Source organism: Neodiprion pinetum, chromosome 3 (assembly GCF_021155775.2).
Source record: "Neodiprion pinetum isolate iyNeoPine1 chromosome 3, iyNeoPine1.2, whole genome shotgun sequence".
In the NCBI taxonomy this organism is placed as follows: Eukaryota; Metazoa; Arthropoda; class Insecta; order Hymenoptera; family Diprionidae; genus Neodiprion; species Neodiprion pinetum.
This window is the reverse complement of record NC_060234.1, coordinates 37379482-37402879: the sequence shown is the minus strand read 5'-3', so window position 1 is coordinate 37402879 and position 23398 is coordinate 37379482. Positions and strand designations below refer to the sequence as shown.

At 41.8% G+C, this 23398-nt stretch overlaps 1 protein-coding gene across 6 annotated transcripts in view; it reads left to right on the top strand.

Moving 5' to 3' along the window:
- Msp300 (Muscle-specific protein 300 kDa) overlaps window positions 1-23398 on the top strand; it is a 137750-nt gene that overhangs the window by 82690 nt on the left and 31662 nt on the right. For 5 of the 6 annotated variants that reach the window (XM_046618534.2, XM_046618537.1, XM_046618538.1 and 2 more), the window contains 5 exons: window positions 2700-3510; window positions 3606-3764; window positions 3844-4206; window positions 4308-4418; window positions 6899-23302. In XM_046618534.2, the coding sequence (XP_046474490.1) occupies window positions 2700-3510; window positions 3606-3764; window positions 3844-4206; window positions 4308-4418; window positions 6899-23302 (17848 nt within the window). Of the gene's footprint in view, window positions 1-2699; window positions 3511-3605; window positions 3765-3843; window positions 4207-4307; window positions 4419-6227; window positions 6439-6898; window positions 23303-23398 lie in introns of those variants that run through there. The other variant, XM_046618539.2, reaches the window with a different exon arrangement.

The following is a 23398-nucleotide window of genomic DNA, read 5'->3' as shown; positions in this document are numbered from 1 at the left end:
TGTAGGCTGAAAACGTGCTACTCTGTGTTTATACTCGCACTTGGTGAAGCATTCAACAATTGAAATCTATTTTTGATTACGAATCTCACCGGGCGATGAGCTAACGTGATACTAAGGTGCAGAAAAAAGGCAACTCGAGAGAGATGATCTTGCGCAGAAATAGAACGACGATAGAATGGTATTCGATTTTGGCAACGATATCACAGGGGCCATGTATCACTCAAGTGTAATAGTAGTCATGTGTGCCATTTGAGTATTCGCTGGTTGTCTGGTACGTCTCTAAAAATACTTTATCTCTCTCTTTCTCTCTCTCTTTACAATCGCGTATTTCGATTTGCAGAACCCGGAAGATTATGTCGAATACTCGAATCTTTTAATCTTTTTCTTCTCGCGTATAAGTAGATCGATCGGTATGCCGTTGAAAAGAAAAATAAAACCAACGAATCTCGATTGGTCGTAGCGAGCATCCCGAGACCTCTTATTTCAATTTTGCGCTCGCACGTGCTCGTTGTTTTGTGCATACTGTAAACAGATCATGGCAACTCACAATATTTTTTTCTCCTCAGTTCAAAGGTTTAAACGAAGTGTCTTCATAAGGCATAGTCATAGAATCGTTGCTTATGGGTTCACCGAATTTAATTAACAATTAGCTTTTTAGTCTCTTTTGGTCAGCGAGTTAACGGAAAATCGAAGAAATCAATAAGCAGACCATTGGTGTGTTTGTCAGCATTTCTCATTTGAATATGTGTTAAGAGATGACGCAGTGGTTTAAATTAATTTTGATTCGTCATTACCTCACCTCTAAATCCAGCCAGGGTCATTTCGGAATTGGCTTACTCGGCGTAAAACAATTCCGAAGGAAAATCTTCGAGCGTAATAAGTACTTGATCCGTGCAACTTTCGAAGCGAAATATTTAAGCGAATAAAGAGTCCCAAGTCGAGGTCACCGAGCGCCCTTGAATACTTATAAATTACCCTAGTACCGCATAGTCGTCGGAGAGTCGAGAATACTGCCAACGGCAACAACAAGGCAAAGATCACGAAGAGTTCCGTGCCCAGCGTTCGGATAGTTGGCAAAGAATACGAAATCACGCGAATTCGGGACCGCAAATAGAACCCACCCAAACGGAATAAAGATAAGCCTTCGATCAAAGGACGTTGATCTTTGATGTGAAACGCTTCATCTCGCCCCTGTATCTAATATCTTTGCATCCTTATTAGGCGGTTGTAGCCTTACTCCCCGATATCAGAATCAGTTCGTTTGTCCTCTAGTGTCTCAAGGCGTCTCTCGGCGACGTAAATAAGTCTTCCTGCTTGTCGCCGCGATATGCGTGCCCGTATTCTTAGGGAGACTGCACATTCGGCATTTTATATCCGGCGTCGAAAGCTTCGCTCGCCTCGAAACAGGGAGGGTTGCGCATGCGCCCCGGCGTTTTGCCAGCTAGCCCGTTCTGCCCATCGCTCGCTCGCGTCGGAGCTCATCCGCCGGCAGGCAATACGTTTCGAACCGCGACCGACGCTGTTTGGCTTGATAGTGCCGCGCCACATACTGTACTCCGAACTGTACCGAGTTTTTTGTTTTTTACTTTTATTTATTTACTTACTTGTTTATTTATTTATATTTTCGTTGCCTTACTACCAAACCTCACCTGACAATAATCGTGATACAACGTCAAGCAGTACTATAGGTGGGCTTGAAATACCAAATATAAATTAACCGGAGGCCAAATATTGCACACCTCTAAACGTCGTGACCGCGAAACAATAATGCGTGGTTTGTTCTCCAGTTCAGCGTTGCAAAGAAAATTTATGAATACGTTATAGTTATTAGTTTTCAAATATCTTAGACAATTTACAATACGTCACTTGTGACTGTTTAACGTACAACTAGATGTCGGTTAACCGGTGTCACGTGGACGTTGACGGTGTTGGAATTTTCGCCACAAAAGTATACATTCAAATACCAGTTTCGGTGGGAAATAATTTTCACATGCGTATATAATCGCACGCGTACGCAATCCGTGTGCAGATTCTATACGGGTTAGCTTAGCCGTGATGTCATCGCTCCATAAGATTCAGGACTATGTAGAGATTTTATTTTATTAGGTTCGGTTATAGCGCGGATGTGCGTATAGCGACCACGGTTATATTTATCGGTCAGGATACGCGTATACGTGCCGAGGGATGCGTAGCCTGAAGCGATGTCACGCCAAGCCGCAGCTGCGCTTGCGTTTCAAGCCTAATTATGCGTACAAGTAAAAGTTGAATGTATAAACCTAGAAAGCTTCGTAGTGAAAAATTTTTCCGAGGAGCAAAAACTCCTCGCGCCTCTTCGGCCTAACGCCGGATTTCAACCGTCTACTTTTAGCCAAGGCTACTAACCGCCTGCCACCCACCTTGGCTTGGCCGTGCGTGCAACTGGCTCGCGACTGCTTTTCTGCCTGCCTGGGAATCTCGCGGTTTAAACCGTCAACAACATTGTTGAACAAGATCGTTTTCTCCTCTCCAATATTTATTGCTGTATTTTTTTTTTTTTTTTTTTATTCTCCAAATTTTCTAACACGCGTATCATTTCGTGCGAGTTTTTTCCGAACACAAATATCTGACGTACTTATCACGTAATCACGAGGAGGCAAATAGTATAATTAGGATCATCATTTTTACTTCAGTGTTCAATGTGTTGATATTTATTCAAACAGGCTTGTCGATTCACTACGCAATAAGTCCAAGAAGGCAAGTGAGGACTTGGAAACACTCGAAACGATCGAACACGAGGTACAGGAGTTGAAGAAGCGATTGGAAGAGGTCCATCACCAGACGACCTCTTTATACGTTTTCGGGGCGAACCAGGACGCGACTGAGACCGAACTCGGGGCGCTCCGTTCGTACCTCGAAGGGCTCGTCGAGACGGGCAAGAAGCTTTCGGGAGACACTAAGGCGCGGTACCAAGCTAGCCAGCAGTTGGTTCCAACCGATATCGGCCAGCAGCTGACTGCTCTCGAACTAGCGGCCGAGAGCGCAGCTTCAGCGATGGAGGAGAAGCAACGCGAACAAAAGCGAGCAAGAACTACGCGCTCTGACTACATCGCCGACGTCGATGAAGTCCAGACGTGGATTCGTGCCGCTGAGCTCAAGGTGCAGGATCGTTCCATGGAGCCTTTGAAGCTCAAGGAACACCTTCAGCAGATACAAAACGAGATTGGACTGATTACCGATAAACTGGAAAGGCTGACTAGAAACGGACAGGTGATAATTGACAATACGAAGGATGGAAACGAGAGGGAACTCATAAAAAGCACAGTCAACAACTTGACCGAGCAGCTAGCTCAGGTACGATCATGGCTCGAGGAGAAGAAGCAACAAGTTGGCGACACGTTGGACGCGTGGCAGAGATTCCTTACACTTCACGAAGCGGTCATGGCATGGATTAAGGAGAAACGGGTCTTCCTTGTTGAGCCTTTGCAGCTTAGTACTTTGATACAAGCCAGACAGAGACTCCACGATTATTCCGTAGGTGTTTCACTCGGTTGACAGACTTTTTTTTTCTACTCTACCCTACGGCGCCTGCGCGTTGACCGTCTTACGATTTTTCTGCATCCTTTCAGACCGCGGTAAAGAGCTGCAAGCAAGTAAACAAGAACTTGAGTGAAATGAGCAAGGAGTTGGAAGGTATAGGTCAGGTGACGAACGTCGGAAATCTTCCAGAGAAACTGACCGAAGCCGAAGACGCCAAGGTTGAGGTCGAGGGTCAACTACTCGAAAGGGTGGGTCGTCGGGCATTGATTGTAACACGTCGTCGCCAGTCGGTCACGGCAATACTACAGGTTCCGATAATTATTTCAGAATTCTCTGCTCCAAGAGACGAGCGAAGAATGGGAACAGTGCGAGAAGAAGATGAAAGACGTTAGGAGTTGGCTAGACAAAGCTAGACAAACTTTAGAGTCGCCTCAAAGCAAGAAAAAACCGCTAAGGGATCAGCACGCGACGAGGGAGAAGATGCTCAGCGACATTACCATCCAGAAAACGAAGATATCCATCTCGGTGGAAAAACTGCAGGTTCATTTCAGGTCCGGAGTCGGTGGTGACACACGGATTAGCGAAGCTGCCAACGAACTGATCAAGGAGTTGGATGTCCTTCACGAATCTGTCAAGGATCAAACCGCTTCTTTGGAGACCTGCCTCGCCCAGATTGACCAGTACCAACAGGTACAAACGCGTCTCGCGGTTCATCTGCGAAAGTTGAGGGGGTTCCATCCTTGTCGAAAGCTTGAAATATCTAAAACTGTTCTCTTCAAATTTGATTACAGGAGATTCAGCAGCTTCGTCAACAGATTGTCCAGGTTGAACAGCAGCTTCGAACAGTGCTCAGTCCGACGTATCTACCCAACGATCGGGAAAGAGCGCTACAAGAGCAACAGGTAGGTTTTATTACGTAATATATACTCACCAAGCACTGTGCTCTGCGCATAAATTAATTTATTATACGATTATTATATCGATACCAACTGAAAACCACCACCACCAATTTACATGTATGAAACATTGAGAGTTGAGCTACTAGCCACCAAATTGCACTTAATACTATAACTGTGTTTGTAGTAAATTTGTAAATAATACGCAAGACTACATACTAAAAGTTATATATTAGAAGTTATTTCATCCCCTGCAGTAATTAGCCGCGGCGAGTACCTAAAAGTCTTTTTTTTTTTTTGATAATTTTTTTTATTTCCTTCTATCGTTCCGAGATTTACCTGGTACCGTTACGTTATCATTACGTATTATACGATTGAATTGAAGCAATGGCACTTCTTTAACTATCTAAAAATAATTGACCTGCAAATCTGTAGTTTAATACATGATTTAAGTGGAAACATTTTGATGCCAGAGAACGTTTGGCTGCGTGTCTTGTCCGCGTTCGCGCGACGGAGATTGAGGAAGGATGAGGTAAAGATCTAATCAGCTATCATCAAGGTGTTTCCATTACAGTACATCATCACCTCCCAACTAAGCACCCATTCCATCCCTTACGCCAATTTAATATATCACACCTCAACCGTTGCTGTATACGTTATAATTCACTCACAACTAATTTCCCTCATGTCACATCTCGCTCTTCACCCTCACTTCACTTCCGTCGAACACACATCTCATTTGTAATTTTGCTTATGCTTTTAACATCTTATTCTGGAAGAACACGCGTAACAAAAGCTCGCACCATACGCTGCAGTCACTGTCACACCCGCATATTTATTATACTGACGTAAACTAATACGCACGATAACATCGTCTAACAGTAGCTGTACTAATACTATGTGTAACAAATATATACAATGTAGGCTGTTCTGTGGGATCGAGTCACAGCTGGCGCGTGACGATGTCCGGCAGGACAGATTTTCATTGTAAAAGCCTTATGGTGGTATTTCATGTACAGGGTATTGGTTGGTATCTTGTTTTTTTTTTTTTGTTCTTGGTTGTGTTTTCTTTTTTATTTTCTTAGTTTTAAGATTGTTTGTTGTTACTATTATTGATACATTATTATACTGTTATTTTAAATAAGGAAAAGGGGAATACTTGATTTTGTTGTTTGTGTTTAATTCATTTTCACTTTACGCTGAGTTTGATTTGTTTTTTACTTATAATTTATTGTATCATAATTGACAAATATTTTGGTATTATACTTTGGTGTATTACGCACACATACATGTGATGGTGTTGGTAGCTTCTGTCACACATGTAAGCCCTTGACAATCATTATACGGGGGCTTAACATTCGCTGTATATTGCACAGCACCTAATCATTGACCTTTTATTATTTCGATCATCTATATTATATTCAGACTCAACATTGACTCGTGTCAAGGGTATCATCGACAAGCATCGCACAATCAAGTGACTTCCCTGAAATGCATTATTATTTCAACAATTCTTCAGAAAGAGAAAAACAAAGAAACAGAACTTTGACTAATGCAAAAGTACTTACATACTTTTTTTTAAAACAGGATGTATAAAAACAAACCTTTTTTTTTTCGTCGACTAGCATTTCACTCATAACTTTTGTTTGCTGCATCCTCTCCTTCCAACTGAACCCCCCGTCACTTGGTCATCTCTTCATTCTCGTCATCTTGAAATCGTGTAATTCTACCTTCTCGTATCATACTATATACTCGCCATGATAACCTCATTCTCTCTCCATCTCTCTCTGCTCTATTCTTTGCGCTGTCGATTAGTCGTATCGAGAGAAGATTAAATCGCTTCAAACGAAGATAGCTGCGCGTACCGAGCGATCGAAGCTCTTGATTCAACGCGGATCTCCCGATGTCGAACCGTTGGACGTTTAGATCGGTATATCGCATGAACGTGGAACGAGTCAACGGATCATTAATTTTATTTTAATCTATCGAAACGTGATTTACTTAAATAAATTTTTCCATTTAAGAACCTGTAAGTTCTTCTTTTCTTTTTTGGCCTCGTCGTTGTTGTTGTTATTGTTGTAAAGTCTCGTTATTTTACATTAAATGACATAAAATCTCGTCGTGTATAAAACTGTTATGAATGAGTGGAATAGTTGATAATTACAAGATACGCAGCCTTCGTATTTCGTACCTTTAGATATTATGCTATTTATTAGGATTTGTCGATTTAACCGATTTACCGATTTACCGATTGAACAACGTGTATCAAGTCCAGTTTCTGAATCATGTGCCTTAGTATGTTTTGTAATTTTTATGAGAAACGCTTAAAGCGTAACAACATATAATATTATATGTATTGGAAACGCAAAATACAATAAATGATTTTAAGAAAATGAAAAATAAGTAAGAACTAAAAACCATATTATCACTCTGGTACAAATATCAATTGACAATACCATATTCTTTGGCTGTTGCAATGGTAACAGGCCTTGCAGACACAGATGGACGGTTGGAGGCAACGCTCGAGAATTCTGGTGGATCAGATTCATGCAGTGGACCCTTACTATATTCTCGGGGGTGATGCGAATCCCCGCCAACCCGGGCTCATTTCTTACGCAGATATCGCTGCGGGCCGCATGAGCCCAAATTCTAGAGGCGGTAGTCCTCAGAGGGCCCAACGCGATGAGCCTCCTCCTCAGGTGCTTGTGCACGTTCTGCATCCGACGCCGGCTAGGCAAACCGTTGTAGAAACCGTTAGTATCTCGGAGCCACAAGTGCCCGTTCAGCCCCTTCAGTATCAGCAGCAACCCGAACCAGCTGCGGTCGAACAAGTATCGACACAGCAGGTAACAGCCGTCGAGTATAAACGAGAGAAACAAAGCCGAACGATATCGGCGAGTAAAGTTAGCGCCACTGAAAAGTCGACCGGAAATTCGTCGATGCAAAGAAACGTCGAACGTCCATCGAGACGCGGGCGTTCTCCGACTCGGAAGGAAGCATTCAAACGAAAGGAGAAGGACTCCAGAGAGCCCCAAGCGGTGAAGGAGGTCAAGGAAGTACCTTCGATACATGTAGAGACACAGCACTACGTTCATAATGTCCGCGAGGTGTCCGAGGAGCCTCAAACGCGTCAGTCTAACACTCTTGCGCCGCGTGAAATCAGGGGACGTTCTCCAAGTCCGATATGGATTCCGGGTTCAACGTCTTACGCGGACATTCTCAGAGGAAGAATGCAGGCCGAACTTCGCGCGTCTTCCGAAGCAGCGTCTGACTCTCGAGACATGGTGCAACTTTCGAAGGAAACTCGTCATCATGCGCCTCGAGAAGATCTTGTCAATCTAAGTCAGAGCGCGGAAATGGTAGTCAGCCACGTTGAAGAGTCTGTGGCTCAACCCACTCACACAATGGAAGAAGGCAAGCTACCAATCGAAGCTCATAATATTCCCGCTGGCCCTCAAGCTCCCAACGTTGTTACAGACTCGTATCAAAACATCGGTCAGTTGAACGGTTCAAAAAATGTTGAGGAAATAAGTAGAGAACAGATAACCCGTTACACCAAAGAGACGACAAATTGGGCCGACGAACCGGTGGAAGGTTACAACGTAATCGAAAATAAGCACTACGAAACTATCAATAGACCTCCCGCAGAGATTTACGACTACATTCATCCTATGCCGGAACTCGTCGGTTACATAAACTCACAACTTGGTGCCTATCCGGTAACTTCTTACGTCTACGCGCCGGACTCGCAGCAGGTCCAACAGTTGGACGCGATTCCATTGAATCCTTACGAAAGTCACATGGTCGGTTACACAAGCGAGCATTACGTTACGCAGGGATCTTACTTGCCGACGACTGCAGAATTGTATCATCAACATCAGCAAACAATTGTACAGCAAACACCTTCTAGTAATGTAATTGAGATGGAGCAACGACATGTGCCGGATGATTTCTCTTTCAATCAAAATATCCCTCAAAATGATGTGCCAGTATTAACTGAACCAGCCGAACAAATAAGCGAGCACGTCGAGCACATCGAGCACAAAGAACAAGCTGTTACGCAAACTAGTTCAGTTATTTCTACCAGTGAAATGACTTTACGACACGAACAGAGAGAAGGTTCTTTACCTGCTTCTGATTCTCGTGGACATTCCTTCTCTTATGCACAAATATTATCGCAAGGACTTGGTCCGAAAGCCACGACGCCTCCTAGGGAAAAAAGTGGTAGTGAACAACAGCCACGCAGATCCTTATCGCCAAAAGAATCTTCCCCTCCACAATATGCTAAACCTCAGCAGACGGGCAATTTGGAAAAGACCCAGTTCTCGCAAGTGAAGAAAGATAATGAGTGGGACGTTATGAAGAAGAAAGAGATAAAGAAAAAACAGTATCAGGAAGACAGACCCCAACGTGAGGATGATAGGAAGGGATGGAAATCCAATCGGCGAACTGAGAGAAATACTCCTCCGAGACAATCGAGCGGAAGTACAACTACTGTAACGGTGATGAAAGAACTAACCGAGCTGAAGAAAAACGTTGATAATATTCAAAGGCAGAGCCCAAGTGCCGTCGTTGAGCAGAGTGCCAACGATGCGCAGCAAGCAAAGAAACGCAAACCAAAAAAGAAGAAGATAGAGAAGTCTCAAGACGATGAGATAGAAAAGGCGCTCAAAGAAATCGAAGATATGAATAAACATAAGCCGAAAACAGGGAAGGAGAAATCCAAGGGTTCAAATAAACCGAAAGAGAACATTATCCTCACTGAAGAGGTCAAGATTGATAACGACTCTGCAACGCAGAATATTCATAGACCAACAAATGAAGAAAAATTCAAAGAGGCAAAGAAGCCTGTGAACGGTACAGAATCAAAGGAGAAATCCAAGCCTAGAAATGAACCTAAGCCTAAAGAACAAACTAAGGTAAAGCAAGAAACTCAGCTGCAGGAAAAATCCGAGGCACAGGTTATTTCAGAAAATAGAGATAAGAAAGGTGGTAAATCCAAATCTAATAAGGATGCTAAGAAAAATAAGGACAATGTCGCACCAACGGATAAAGTCAATACTACTAAGGAAATCATTACGCAAGATGTAGTCATTGCTAAGAAAGAGCAGCCCGAAGAAGACAAAATTGCAGGGGATGATGCCAAGGTAATAGACAAAAAGAAAAATAAAAACGAAACGAATATTCAGGGAAAAGTTGTCACGAAAGATGAGAGCAAACTAGATAAACAAATTTCCAATAAGGAAACGATCAAGCATAAAGAATCGGCGTCATTGTCTCTCTCATCTGTCACTGATGACGTTTTGAAAAATCAAGCTCATTCGAAGGAGAAAACGAAATCTGAGAAACACATTAATTTGCCAAAAGAAGCTAAATCTGCGGAACAAGTATCAACGACTGTAAAAACTTCTGCTACAAAACAGGCTACTAAGAAAGAGGAGTCCAAATCGAAAGATCAGGCATCTTCCAAGTCCAAAAATAAGCCAGAAAAGCAAGATACTCCCAAAAAGGAGATCAAACCAAAAGAACAGCTTGTACGTTGTCAAGTTGAAGTCGACGCGAAGGGAACAGCTCCCAGCAAAGGCCAGGAAAAAACTAAGGAACAAATTTCAACTAAGACGAAATCAAAGTCCGAAAAGCAAACTGTTTCCCCGCAAAAAGCTCAGCCAGATGCGGAAAAAGTTCTCTCAGTTGAGACTGCTATCAAACAGGATGTTTCGATGAAGGGTGAAGCAAAATCTGAGCAGCCAAAAACTACTCCTTCTATCGAGCCCAAGCCCGAGGAAGTGAAGAAACCTGAAACTCAAGTTGCTTCCAAGGAGACAGTCCAATCTAAGAGTAAGAAATCTCAGAAACAAGCTCAGTCAAAGAAAACTGCTAAAGTTGAAGCCCAATCTAAGGTCGACACACCTGCGAGTGAACCAATCGTAGCAAAAGAAAAAAGCAAATCTCCTACGATTGAAGGGACACAAAAATCAACAGATGTAACGAAAGAGGAGAAACAGGTGTCGAATAAAAGCAAATCTAAGGCTGAAGCAAAATCTAAGAAGGAAGTACAGCCCAAGGAACAAATCATTCAAAAGAAGCCGGAAGGACCTGGAAGAGAAATGATATCTCAGAAACAGGGTAAACAAGAGGAAGTTTCTACTTCAGCAGAAACATTCACGACAACGATTCATACCCAAGAAACTCTGAAGACCACATTTATTTCCAAGGAACAAACAGTTTTAGCAGGTAAAAGCGATCTAGAGGTAATGACTGCTGCAAATCAGGTTAAGATGGAGCACCAGCCAACAGATAAAACTGTTTTCAAAGGAGAAATTGTGCCAATCAATGAAACTGAAGGCAAGGCAAAAACCATCAGTACTTCTCAGCCCCTTTTAGAAGAACATCAAACTCCTGGCAAAACTGGTGTTCAAATTGACTCAAAAACTAAGATCAAAGTTACTCGACAATCTAGTCACAAGGAAAATAAGCCGAAGACGGACGGCAAACCAGAGGAATCAGTTCCGATAACTACAGTAAGTCTCACCCAAGAGATCTATTCAACAGAAAAAATTAAGTCAGAAAAAGGAAAAGTTGTTCAAGAAGATAAGCCTAAGGAACAAACTCTCATCGAAACTAAATCTATCCAAAAAGACCAAAGTGTCATTAAGGATACTGACATCTCTCCTGTGGGAATCATCGGCACATCTGAGTCTAAAATAGAAGTAATGAAAACCTCGACACCTTCACTGGCTGTTGAGACAAAAGTTGAACCACTCAAGCAAATACCTTCGAAACCAGAGGATCCTTCTGAGCTCTCGTCAGATACTGGCAAGAAAACCAAGCTCATGGAACAACTTACCCCAATTGCTGGCAAGAACAAAACTGTCTCTCAAATAAGTTCCCAAGAAACAATCACTGTTGTAGACACGATATCCACTAAAACAGAAAAAGTTCGTTCAGATCAAAACGACTCGAAAGACGATTCGAAGCCCATAAGTCCTATTGTGTTGAAGGACGAGCCTAAGTTTGAAGACAAAAGTATCCTCGACATGAAAACCAAGCCTATAGAAAAAGCTGACTCTAAAGAAAATGAAACGCCAAAGACAGCAACTAATTTGAAGTCAAAGCAGGAGATCAAAGATCAAACTCCCACCAAAACCAAAGGCAAGACCACAAAACAAATTTGTCCTCAGCAACCAACAAGGTCTAAGGAACAATCTATTTCCAAAGTCGAAGTCATTCCGAAAGAAGAGATTATTACAAAGAACGTGGTCGAAACGACGGTAAAAACTGTTACCAGTGTTCAACTTCAGCCAGAACAGGATAAGATTGTTGCTGAAAAAGACGTACCTGAAAAGGTAAAAGTTACTTCTGAAAAAGACAAAATTGCTCCTATAATGGAAGCCGTTGTTTCGGGGAAGGGAAAAGTTACTTCTGAAAAGGAACAAGTTCTTCCTACAAAGGAAGAAGCTGCTCCTCAAAAGGAAAAGATTATTCCTAAAAAGGAACAGGTTAATCCTGACAAAGAAACAACTGCTCCACGAAAAGAGAAAGTTGTTCCTGAAAAGAAACAGGCTGCTCCTCAACAGGAAAATGTTACACCTGAAAAGAAACATGCTGTTCCTGAAAAGGAAAAGGTTGCTCCTAAAAAGGAAACAGTTGCTCCTCAAGTAGAAAAAGTTGTTCCCGAAAAAGAACAGGTTGTTCCTGACAAAGAAACAGTTCCTCCTCGAAAAGAGAAAGTTATTTCTGAAAAGAAGCCGGTTGTCCCTGAAAAGGAAAAGCTTGCTCCTAAAAAGGAAACAATTGCTCTTCAACAGGAAAAAGTTGTTCCTGAAAAGAAACAGGTTATTTCAGAAAAGGAAACGGTTGCTCCTGAAAAAGAAACAGTTATTCCTCAAAAAGAAAAGCTTATTGCTGATAAGAAACAGATTATACCAGAAAAGGAAAAGATTGCTCCTAAAACGGAAAAAGTTCCTCCTAAAAAGGAGCAGTCTGAACAACAAACTCCATTTGAAACAAAAGACAAATCTGTGGAGCATGTGGCTAATGCAAAGAGTAAAACTGATTCAAATGATGGTGCAAAACCAAAAGATGAAAAACCTGTTAAGGACCAAGTTAATCCTGAAGGTGAAATCGTCCCAACAAAGGGAGATCAACACCAGACCCAAGAAGTGACGGACGTTCAAATCACGACCGCATCGAAAACAGTCATAGCTAAACAAACAGTGGAATCTTCGGTAGGAATTTCTTCTGGTTTCATACGTGAAGAAGTAATTACTTCCGAAAAAGAAAAATCTGGCGCACCGCCATCTCCCATCGTTGAATCTTCACCAGAGGAACGTACCTCATCAAAGGGCAAACCGAAGTCGAATAAGCAAAAGGCTCCCAAAGACAAAGACGTAAAATCTACTTTGAAGAACGAACCTTCCATAGAAAAGTTTGCGCAAAAAGTTGAAATTGTACCAGAAAAACCAATTACTTCAACAACACCTGTAATTGAAGCTCCAAAAACTGACTCGCCCATCAAATCCGAAACTCAACTTAAAGTTTCTACCGAGGTTAAAATCGAACCCACAAAGGAGATATTTTCTAAGAATGAACAAATCTCTGAGAAACAAATCGTCGTCACAGAAGATGAAAAGATCTTGGAAAAATCCACCTCGAAGGTCACGGTTGAAATTAAAAAAGCAGGTGTCGCGGAAATTGAGGAAAGGCTTGCTGAACCACAGTCTTCCAAAGTTAAATCTACCCCTGTAGAGCAGGCTACTCCTAAAGAGACTAAAATCGAAGAACAAACGTCGACAAAGAGCAAATCTAAATCTAACAAACAAAATAAATCTGTAACGGAAGTGAAAGGTGAGGAACAAGTAATCGTCACTGCTGAGAAAACTTCCGACGCAACAAGTAAAATTGAAAATAAGCCGCAATCTCCCGAGATTCGCGAAACACCCAAGCAACTTGTTAACAAGGTTTCATTTGAACAAACTATTAGTGCTGTTGATAAATCTGAGAAAAAACTCGATGTCAAAGTTGAAGTTTTATCCAACATAGATGCTGAACCTAAGAAACAACACAGCTCTCCCGCGACTGTACTTGCTGACAAGAACAAAAGAAAACATAGCGAACAAACGGGCGAGTCTAAGAAAGAGACGACTAAAATTGAAGAAACTAAACCTACCACACAAGTTGTTTCTACAGTTGTTGAGACTACAAGCACAACAACCAACAAGCCAGTTGATTGTAAGGACAAATCTGTATCTGTGGAAAAAGTGACGGTTGTATCGGAATCCCACAGTACATCTGCGTCCACCTCTGTAAAAGAGGATGTGCAGTTTGAAACTAAACGGGCCGAAATTACGACATCGATAAAACCGAGCGGACATCAGGATAAGCCTGAACAGAAGAACATACCAGAAAAATCGGGTGCTGGTACTGAAATACAGACAAAGCTGAACGAGAAACTTGGAAATAGCCAAAAATCAGAGGTTAAAAAATCATCAGGAGTACAAAATCCGAGTACTAAGTCCACAAGTAAGCTAGATGAGAAAGCTAAATCCAAAGAACAATGGAAATCTAAGACAGAAAAATTGTCTGAACCTACGGAGGAGGCTAAAATAACAGAGCCAGTTCGGCCTGTGAGCGATGCTGCGTTAAAACCAAAAGATGAAGCCGATTCTGAGGGTGTCCTTTCTCATTTGAAGACCGATACAATGCTAGTAATTGACGAAGGTCCTAGAGAGAAAATCCAGACTGGAAAAGCTCTCATCATTGAGAAAACAGTTACCACCGTAACAACCACAACTGCTGGATCAGAGGAAATAAAACCTCCCGCTATTAAGTCTGTCAAGTCCGTTGAAATTTTAGAAAACGTTCCACTTCCGGTTACAGTAGGTACAAAAGAAACGGAATTAATATCTTTGCGACCGGAAAATGTAGAGGCTACGTTAACGACAACTTATGCTAGGGTCGGAGACGTCGATTCCGCGCCAATAGATCAAGTAGCTCAGTCGATAGGTGAAACTGTTACAGATTCGCAGTCGGATGTCCAAAGTCTTTCCGCGTATTCTGCTATCGTTTCGTTGCAGGAAGAGGCTCCTTTGTTTGGTAGCGTTAAGGACAGGAGTAGAAGTTATCTCTTAGCTTCAGATGAAGTTTCCCAGGTTTCAAGTGCTGTAGGTGAATCTAACAAAATCATTACCGACAAGAAAGAAATTTCGCAGCATTCGGATGTAGTTTTAACCGAGGAAGATCAATTGTTCATGAAGAGTATTGAGAACAATTTAAAAAAGAAGACCAAGAAGCGCCCCACCCTACCTGAAGAGTTTATTCAAAAAGAATCGCAACAAATTGTAAAAGAAAGCTTCGATTCTACCAGCGTTAGCAACACCAAAGTAGTTAAGGCAATTGATTCTGAACAGACCGTGATATTTGATGAAACTACCAAACCTGTTATCAAGGTAAGTGACGCAAATAAGCCCCAGGAGAAGCTCACATTGCAACCAATGGCATCTAATAAACCTGAAAAAATTAAACATGAGGAGAACAGTGAAATGAAACTTCAAGAAGTATTACCTGAGGAAGAACCAATCGACACTAGCAGTCCTACTGAAAATCTCAAGAATTCAGCAGAAATTATTAAACCATACTGGATAGACTATCACCACTATGCGGATGCAGAGAGACAATTCCATCAGCACTACACTGTCGTCAAAACGATAGAAAAACAAGTCTTACCAGCTGCTCCTGAAAAACTTAGTCCATCAGATATTGAAAAAATAATCCAAGAATCGAAGATGCGTGATCCAAAGAATGCCTCCCTTCCAGCCCAACAGGAGTCAGAGGAAGAGCTAAGACTGCTTGCACTTTCCAATGAAGCTCCCAAATATTTGGAAACGAACTTTTACGATATTGAGTCTAGATGGGTCGAGAATAAAACGCGGCGAGAACTGATAAGTGCAACAAGTGCAGAAGAAGCAGAGATCAAACCTTCTACAGACACTCAGGCCGATTTGCAATCGAAGTTCGATGTTTCTGAGGTGAATAAACCAGCTCCGAAAGAGTATTTTAAAACTACTCAACATGAAATAGATGAGCAAACAACATCGAAAACAATCATTGACTTGCCAGTTCCAGAGCAGAAAGCAAAATCCGATAACGACAAACCCACAAACGTGTTGCAAGATACAAAAGTAACAAAGTCTGAACGTTCCACGGTACATGAGTCTCAAGTAGCTACCGTACACATTGTAAAAACGACTAAGGAAGAACATGCCAGTGAAGATGAGCTACTTACCTCTACAAGCAGCAAGGAAGTTGCTGTTAAAGGAAAAGTGGAAGAGAAAGAAGCTTCGAAAAAGACCAATCCAACGGCTAAGCCTATAGAAAAGCCAATTGAAGAAAATGCTCAAAAACCAGTAGAGCAAATAGATGCGAGAGACCAGAAAAGTAAAATTGTTTCTACGGCAGAAAAGACGACTGATTCCAAAATCAAAGTCCAAACTGATGCTAAGCAGGATACTACCATCATTAAGAAAGATTCTGAACCAAGTAAGGAAGAAGAGAAACATGTGAAATCAGTCAAAATTGAAGAGACCATTAAAATGGAACAAATTTCAGCGGATAAAAAATCACAGGATGAAATTAAACCAATAGGAGTAAATAAACATAAAACTGCAGTCAGTGAAAAGAAACCAGAAACGGAGCAGTTGACGGTGATACAGAAAACTGAAGCCAGCGAAAAGAAGCCAGAAACGAAGCAATGGACGGTGGTACAGAAAACTGAAGCCAGCGAAAAGAAACCGGAAACGGAGCAATCGACGGTGATACAGAAAACTGAAGCTGTATGTAAGATTGGTGGAAAGGAAATCGAACCTCAAGAAATACAAGGAAAAGTTCAGCCAGAAGACCCCCATCCACAAAGTGATATACGAATTGTCACAAAAGATCAACCAAAATCTAACAAAATTAGTAAGCAGCCCAAAGATAGTAAAATGACCGATAAGAAAGAACCTACGAAAGAAGCAATGGAAAATGAGTTACCAACTCAATCTACGTTTATTCCAACACCACAGGCCGTTAATGTTGAACAGGGTCCAGTTCCTAAAGACCAGGAATCTAACGAGGCGCCCAAGAAGAAAATTCAAAGTCACGAAGCACTTAAAGTAAAGGATACGATTCAAGATGTTGAAGTGGTCGCAACGGATACAAAGACAAAAGTGGAAGTGGAGGTTAAAACCGAAGAAAAGCTAAGTGTAGATCAGAAGAGTAAGAAGAAATCTCAAGATAAGAAACAACCTGCTTCAAAGTCCGAGGTCAAACCGAAGAAACCACCGGCTACCAAGGACATTCCGATACCTACTACAATAACTGTGACGAAAGAGGAAGTTATTATTAAATCAGAAACTGCTGTTAGTACACCTATTGTGACCGAGGAAAAACTTGGAAGTCAGCCGACATTTGAGCACGAAAATTCGCGACAAGATCTGTCACTCACTGTGTGCTCGAAACAGCCGATAGAAGAGACAAAAAAGAAGGCTGATGATATGCAGAAGCCAGAGGAGAAGGCAAAAGAACCATCCAAACCTGCAGATAAAATTACACCGAAGCCGAATATCGAAACGGCAACAGTCGTCAAGGATAAAAAGGAGCACGCCATAGAGATCAAAGAAAAAACTCAGGAAAAAACTAATACATCGAAAAAACCAGAAGCTGTCAAATCAGAAGATGAGTCCAAAAAGTCTCCGGACTTGACAGTTAAAGTTGAACCAAAAACGAGTACTAAAAAAGCAACTGTCGTTAGCGAGGAAAAGCTACAGAATGAATCAGTGTCTGTAGTTCAATACAAACAAAAGGAGGAAGTCCCAGCGATTTTCGGACAGAAGGAAGAGAAGAAACCAGAAGTCCCTGCTAAGCCAAAGCCCGATGAACCAAGTCAAGTTAAATCCCAAGAAAAAAGTAAATCTATTCACCTTGTCTCTGATGACTCATGGATGGATCTCCTGGACGAAGATGTGGTAATCGAAGACGATGGCTTTGAGGAGTGGGAGGAATCCAAGGTCAAGGTCGATCAGAAACTTAAATCTGAAGAAAAGATCGTTGTACAGCCGAAGATCAGTGAAAAACAAGCACAAAGTCCAGAAATTAAAATCAAGCGGACAACTGTGGACGAGAAGGTTACTGATAAATCCAAACCAAAAGAAGCTGTTGAGTCGAAAGCTCCAGTTGGAAAAGACGAAAGTGAAACGAAAGAAGTAATCCAGAGTGAAGTGGAGGTTCAAACTATCGTTCCGATCAAACCAGTCGAAGAACCTAAATCCGTTCATTTGGTGTCTTGTGATTCGTGGATGGACACGATTATACTGGACGAGGAAATGACTGTTTGCGACGATGGTTTTGACGAGACTGAAGTTTCAGAACCCCAGGAAAAATCGAAACATACTATCAAACCGTCACCCAAGAAACAAACGAAAGTCGAGGAGCACAAAAAGTCAGAAGCTGTTATAGTAGAAAAATCAGTCAAGCAAAGTGAGCAAATCAAGCAAGAAATTTCAGTGAACGTTAAAGAACCGAAAACTCACGACATGGTTACAGAGCAAGAAAAATCAACTAAACCGACAAAAAAACAGGCAGCTCATATTGATTCCGAGCTAGAAGTGAATACCACGGAAATTACGAAAGGGAAGAAAGAAGGAAAGTCTAAAGTTGCCACATCGGTTTCCGAAGACGTGAACATTGTCTCTAAGAAATCCATTACTCAAGAAAATGTACTAAAGTGTGTTCTCAAAACAGAAGAAACAGTCTCGCCTAATTCAAAGGAAGAACCCGCCAAGTTCGACAATCGACTAAATCCAAATGCCAAATCATGGGCATCCGTTGTTGGAAAGAAGAGCGTGACTGACAGCCCTAAATCTGACCCAAATATCTTGCAAAAAGTAGAAACCACCGAACAGTCGCTGAGCAGGTCTGAAGCAACGCCGAAGGTTGCAGCTGTCGAAATTATATCAGCTGTACAGCCTGAAACATCTGACTTGCCGAAAATAACAACTCAAGAAGATATATCAAAGACTGCAACAGTTGAGCAACAGAAAGAAAAGACTCAAGAACCAGCAGCGCCAGTTATATCAGCGAAGAAAAATAAGAAGAAGGGCAAACATGTCGAAGTCAAACAGGCCGAGGTTCTTGAAAAAGATGAGCCTGTAATATCCATCGATTCACTTACGACTAGTGCTCCGGTTATCGAATTCACCATTTCCGAGACTGATACCACAAAAGATGCTAATGGTAAATCGTGGGCTTCTATCGTGGCAAGCTCGACAAAAGTCTCTTCCCAAACTCATTCCGAGGAATCAGCTACTCTGACATCTCAAGCAATCGCTACAGTTTCGGATAATGACGTTGATATCAAGACCGCGATATCTACCAAAGATACTGACCAATCACTTCTGGAAAAACCAACAGAAACTAGGACACAAATAAATAAATCACCGACGCACGCACGCCCGCGCAAAGATAAACCTCATGGTAGAGATAAACTAAGCGTGGAAGTTGTGGAGGCTCCGACGGTACGTGACACTGAAGCCTTGGGAGAAAATAAAGAACCCGATATTTTGGCCTTGGTGATGTCGCACGAAGAAAACAAACCGGCAGAAATTGATACAAGATCGCATACGGAGCCGCAATCTTCACTTTGGGCTGACGAAATTGAAGATTTCAGTCTCCCATCTGCACCAGAAGAAGTTTCCTCTTCGGATAACACCGTGAAAGTTGATTCGAAATCGTGGGCCGCCATCGTTGGGACTAAAACTACTGAAACATCCACGTCGATTGAGTCGGCTGTGATTACACGCGAACGCAGTCCAGTTCACAAGTCTGTACCACCTGTTTCACATGTACAAATTCTTGTGGAAGAAGTTCCGGAAGTTGAACCCATTGAAAATATTGTTAAAGTTGACGACCAGGGATTCATGGAATTTTTGAACAAGAAAGAACTGCGTTCCAGAAGGTCTAGATCACGTTCTAGGAGTGCTAGGCGAGAACGGAATATTCCATTGCAAGCCCATGAAATGACTGACCAAGAATTTGGTAAACAAGGTAATGCTGATGCAAGATCTCAAGATAGAAGTGATACGAAGGTCGAGGTTAAACAAGAAAGTCTAGCCAAAACGGTTGACAGAAGTCATCCAGATACAGGTGCTAAGGTAAAAGATATTTTGACACAAGAACCTGATGTGAAGCATAAGAAGGACTCTAAAATCAAGGATCAAACGAAGCCGAAACAACCAAATCAAAAAGAAGAACCTACCAAGCAGCAGCGTGAAAGCAGATCAAAAACTAAAGACGTTCCAGATAAAGCTACATCTGAGAAGGAGGTTAAAGCTACCAAAGGTCAAACAAAGGGAAAGAATAAGGCTAAACCGAAAGACCAAATTGTTTCTGCAGATGAAGTACAGGCACCTAATGAGCAGAAACCAATTCCTCAAGCAAAAACAGAGGAAGGCATTCATAAATCTGATATTACACGGGCAGCAAGTGAAATTAAAGTCGAAAAAATTGAAACGAAGGTTGAAGTTTCAAAACAAAAATCAGATGCGGTAGACAAAGCAAAAGCAATTGAATCCGCTGAGACTGAAGAAATTGCGAAGCCCACTGTTGATGTCAAGGCTCACGAACCAAAAGTAAAAGAACCGAAAGAGAAACCAAAGGCGAAAGAACAAAAAACTTCTGCAGACTCAAAAACTAAAAAAGCATCGAAATCAAGTGACCAGGATAAGTCTAACGAAAAGCTAGAAACGAAAGATGTCGTGACATCCGCAATTGATTCAAGAGTGCAGGAACCCACTTTGGATGCGAAAACGGAAAAACTGAAGGTTGATAAAACTAAGGTCAAAGATGAAAAGGTTCAGGAAGATAAAAAGTTAAAGAAACTACCAAGTGAAGAAGAAAAAACTGTCGAAAAAAATGAGCCAACGAATAAAGGAAAGACAAGTGCTGAGGTGAAGTTATCTGATGAATCTTCCGTGCTTGCTAAGGCAGAAAAAATAAAGGAAACGGATAAAACAAACAAAGAAAAAGTTTCAGAAGACAAAAAATCGAAGAAAGCTCGCAAGTTGAGCGCCCAAGAAAAAGCGAAAGAACAGTCTGAGGTGAAAGATAAAGCAAAGACCTCCCCTGACGCTAAATCGCAAGAATCTGAAGCATCCTCTACTCTTGAGAAAGCTGAAGAAGTGACTACCACAATAGATCAAAAGCAGAAGGAAGTAATATCGATCGAATCTGTTGAGACTATTCAGCAGCGGAAATTGAAGGAAAAATGGGAGTCAAAGCAAAAATACGAGTCAGATCAGACGCCTATGAAACCACAACCGCAAGAAATACAGGTTACGCCCAATATAAGTAAAAAAACCGAGACTAAAGCAAAGGAGGATATAATCTCTGAAGAAGTAAAATCTAAAAATTCCGCTAAGGTGGCTGACCCACAAAAAATCAAGGAACAGCCCGAGGAGAAAGACAAAACTGCAGAAATGGCGTCGAAACAAGAAAAGCCTATGCCAGCTGAAGTTAAAAAACCTGAAACACCGGCTTTGAGCGGAGAAACCAAAGTGTCGGATAAAGGCAAAGCGCCAGCAACGTCGGAGAAGAGCAAATCAAAGAAATCCACAAAATCCAGTGATCAGGCAAAGTTGAAGGAAAATCTCGAAATTAAAGAAGGATCAATTCCCATTGTTGATTCAAAAGCAGAAATAATTCAAACAACTGTTGAACCTAAAAAGTCCAAAGAGAAATCTGAAATACAAGAGTATGAGATCCAGAAAACAACAAAGTCAGCCACGAAATCAAGTGATCAGAAAAAGACGGTAATTGATTCAAAAACTCTAATTCCTGAATTACCAACGAAAGTTGAAGACTTGAAGGACATAGCTGCAGTAGTACTGCAAAACCTAGGAGCTACGCTAGAGAAGCCCAAAGATCCAGTTACAGTAAGTAAGGAAAAGAAAGTCAAACAGGAAACTAAACGTGAAGAAGTAAAACCAAAAGTGGAAGCTAAGACAGAAGACCAGAAATTAATGGTTGAGGAGAAGAAAGTAAGTGAAGTGACTCAGACGAAATCTGAACTAGATACTGGCGCTATTAAAACACCAGATAATCTCCAAAACAAAAAAGAAAAAAAAGATAAGAAAAAGCAGCCAGAAATTGTAGATAAGGACAAAAGTGAGGCTCCGAGTTCATCTAAGAAATCTGATGAATCCAAAGAACAGTCGACTACGCGAAAGGAATCAAAATCACCTGAAACGGCACAGCCTAAAGAAGAGAAGAAACCCCAGACTGTGACCAAAGTGGAAAAAGATGTTGCAACACCTCCAAAAGACGTGGCAGCAGAATCCAAACCGAAAGATTCAAAGCCAGTTCAGACTCAAGTCAAGCTTGAAGAAACAGTAAAGATTGCAGTGGAATCAAGTATCAAAACAGAGAAACAGGCGACAAGTAAATCGAAGAAAGGTAAAGAGTCTGAGGAAATTACCGCTGCTCAAAATGATCAAGTACCGAAGAGGACGGAAACAGTGGAAACAAAGTATGATGTATCTCTGAAGCAACAAGTTGTCGATGGTCAATCGAAGCACGCTGTCCACGAAAAAGTTGAGACCGATGATAAGATTTCGATCGTTGCAAAGAATGAGCTCAGCGATCGAAGTGTTGAAGGTGAAGGAGTGTTAAAAGACGATCAAAAAGTACGTGAGGCAAAGGAGAAACCTAAAGAAGATAAGAATTTGGACTTAGATAAACATCTACCAAAAGCAAAACTCGAGAGTCAAACATCAGACCCACTCAAAGACACTGTAAAAACTAGCGTCGAGACAACACTTGAGACAAAAACGAAGGACAAAAAAGCAGTTTCAAAGCCAGAGGAACCTACGGATAAGAATAAAAAATCTGCAGATACGGAACCTGAGAAACTCCAGCAAGTTGCTACTAAAATTCCATCAACCGGATTACCGACACCTTCTACAACATCAGTAGACGAAATCGACAAACCAGGAGAAAAACTTTCTTCCGCAATCGTCACAGAGCTTAAATTTGAACAAAAGCCGTTGAAAGAAGTGAAAGAAAAACTTGTCATTGAAAAGAACATCCAGGAGGAGGTCCCAGAGTCCCCTGAAGAAACGATCATAGAAACACAGCACCTTGAATCCGACGCAGCACCGAAACAGAAAGTGCAATTTTACATCGATGACGAAGTACTTGACCTCAGTAAACACGATGAGAAACTCATTTTGCCCAAAGAAGAGTCGGGCTTGACAGCTTTGTCGAAATTCATACCATTAGACAGTGGTTTTTGGTTCGAAAAGTGGGACTACCACGAAGCAGAACGTCTTCTGTTCGAAAACTTAGCAATCGTTGAGAAGCCAGAAGTAACAAATGAAGACGAGCCCAGTGATAAGGGTCCACATGACAAAGATGATGACAACGACGACGATAATAATTCTCATCGTAACGGCCCGCAAGGTCTTTCCAATGGCCTGAGTTCGCATACATCCGCGAGCGCGCCGCAGACGGAACGTTTAGTCGCAGATCTTCCGGGCGGTATCGGTAGTTGGACTGATTATAGCACTTACTTAGCTAACGAACCGTTAGATAATCATCAAGACCTTCGGCCAGACCATACATCCGAGCTAGTTCGTAGAATGGCAGAAGAGATTATAACCGATTTAGATGTTCCTGATAGTCCGTTCTCCGAAACCTTGACCTTATCTTCAACCCCTTCCCATGCCATACCGCCACCCTCTTCATCTTTAGGTAGACAGACAGAAACATCCATGCAGCACTGGAGTTCACTCCGGGAGGTGGAGAGAGATACCATGGCAACGGCCGTGACCGTGGCCGAGAGAACCCGAAGGCTCAAGGTGCGACACAGTCTGCCATTGATCAATTTTCTTTCCATTTTCATTGGACAAATGTTTTACAAGATTTTTTTACAACTTGTTACTATTATTTTAACT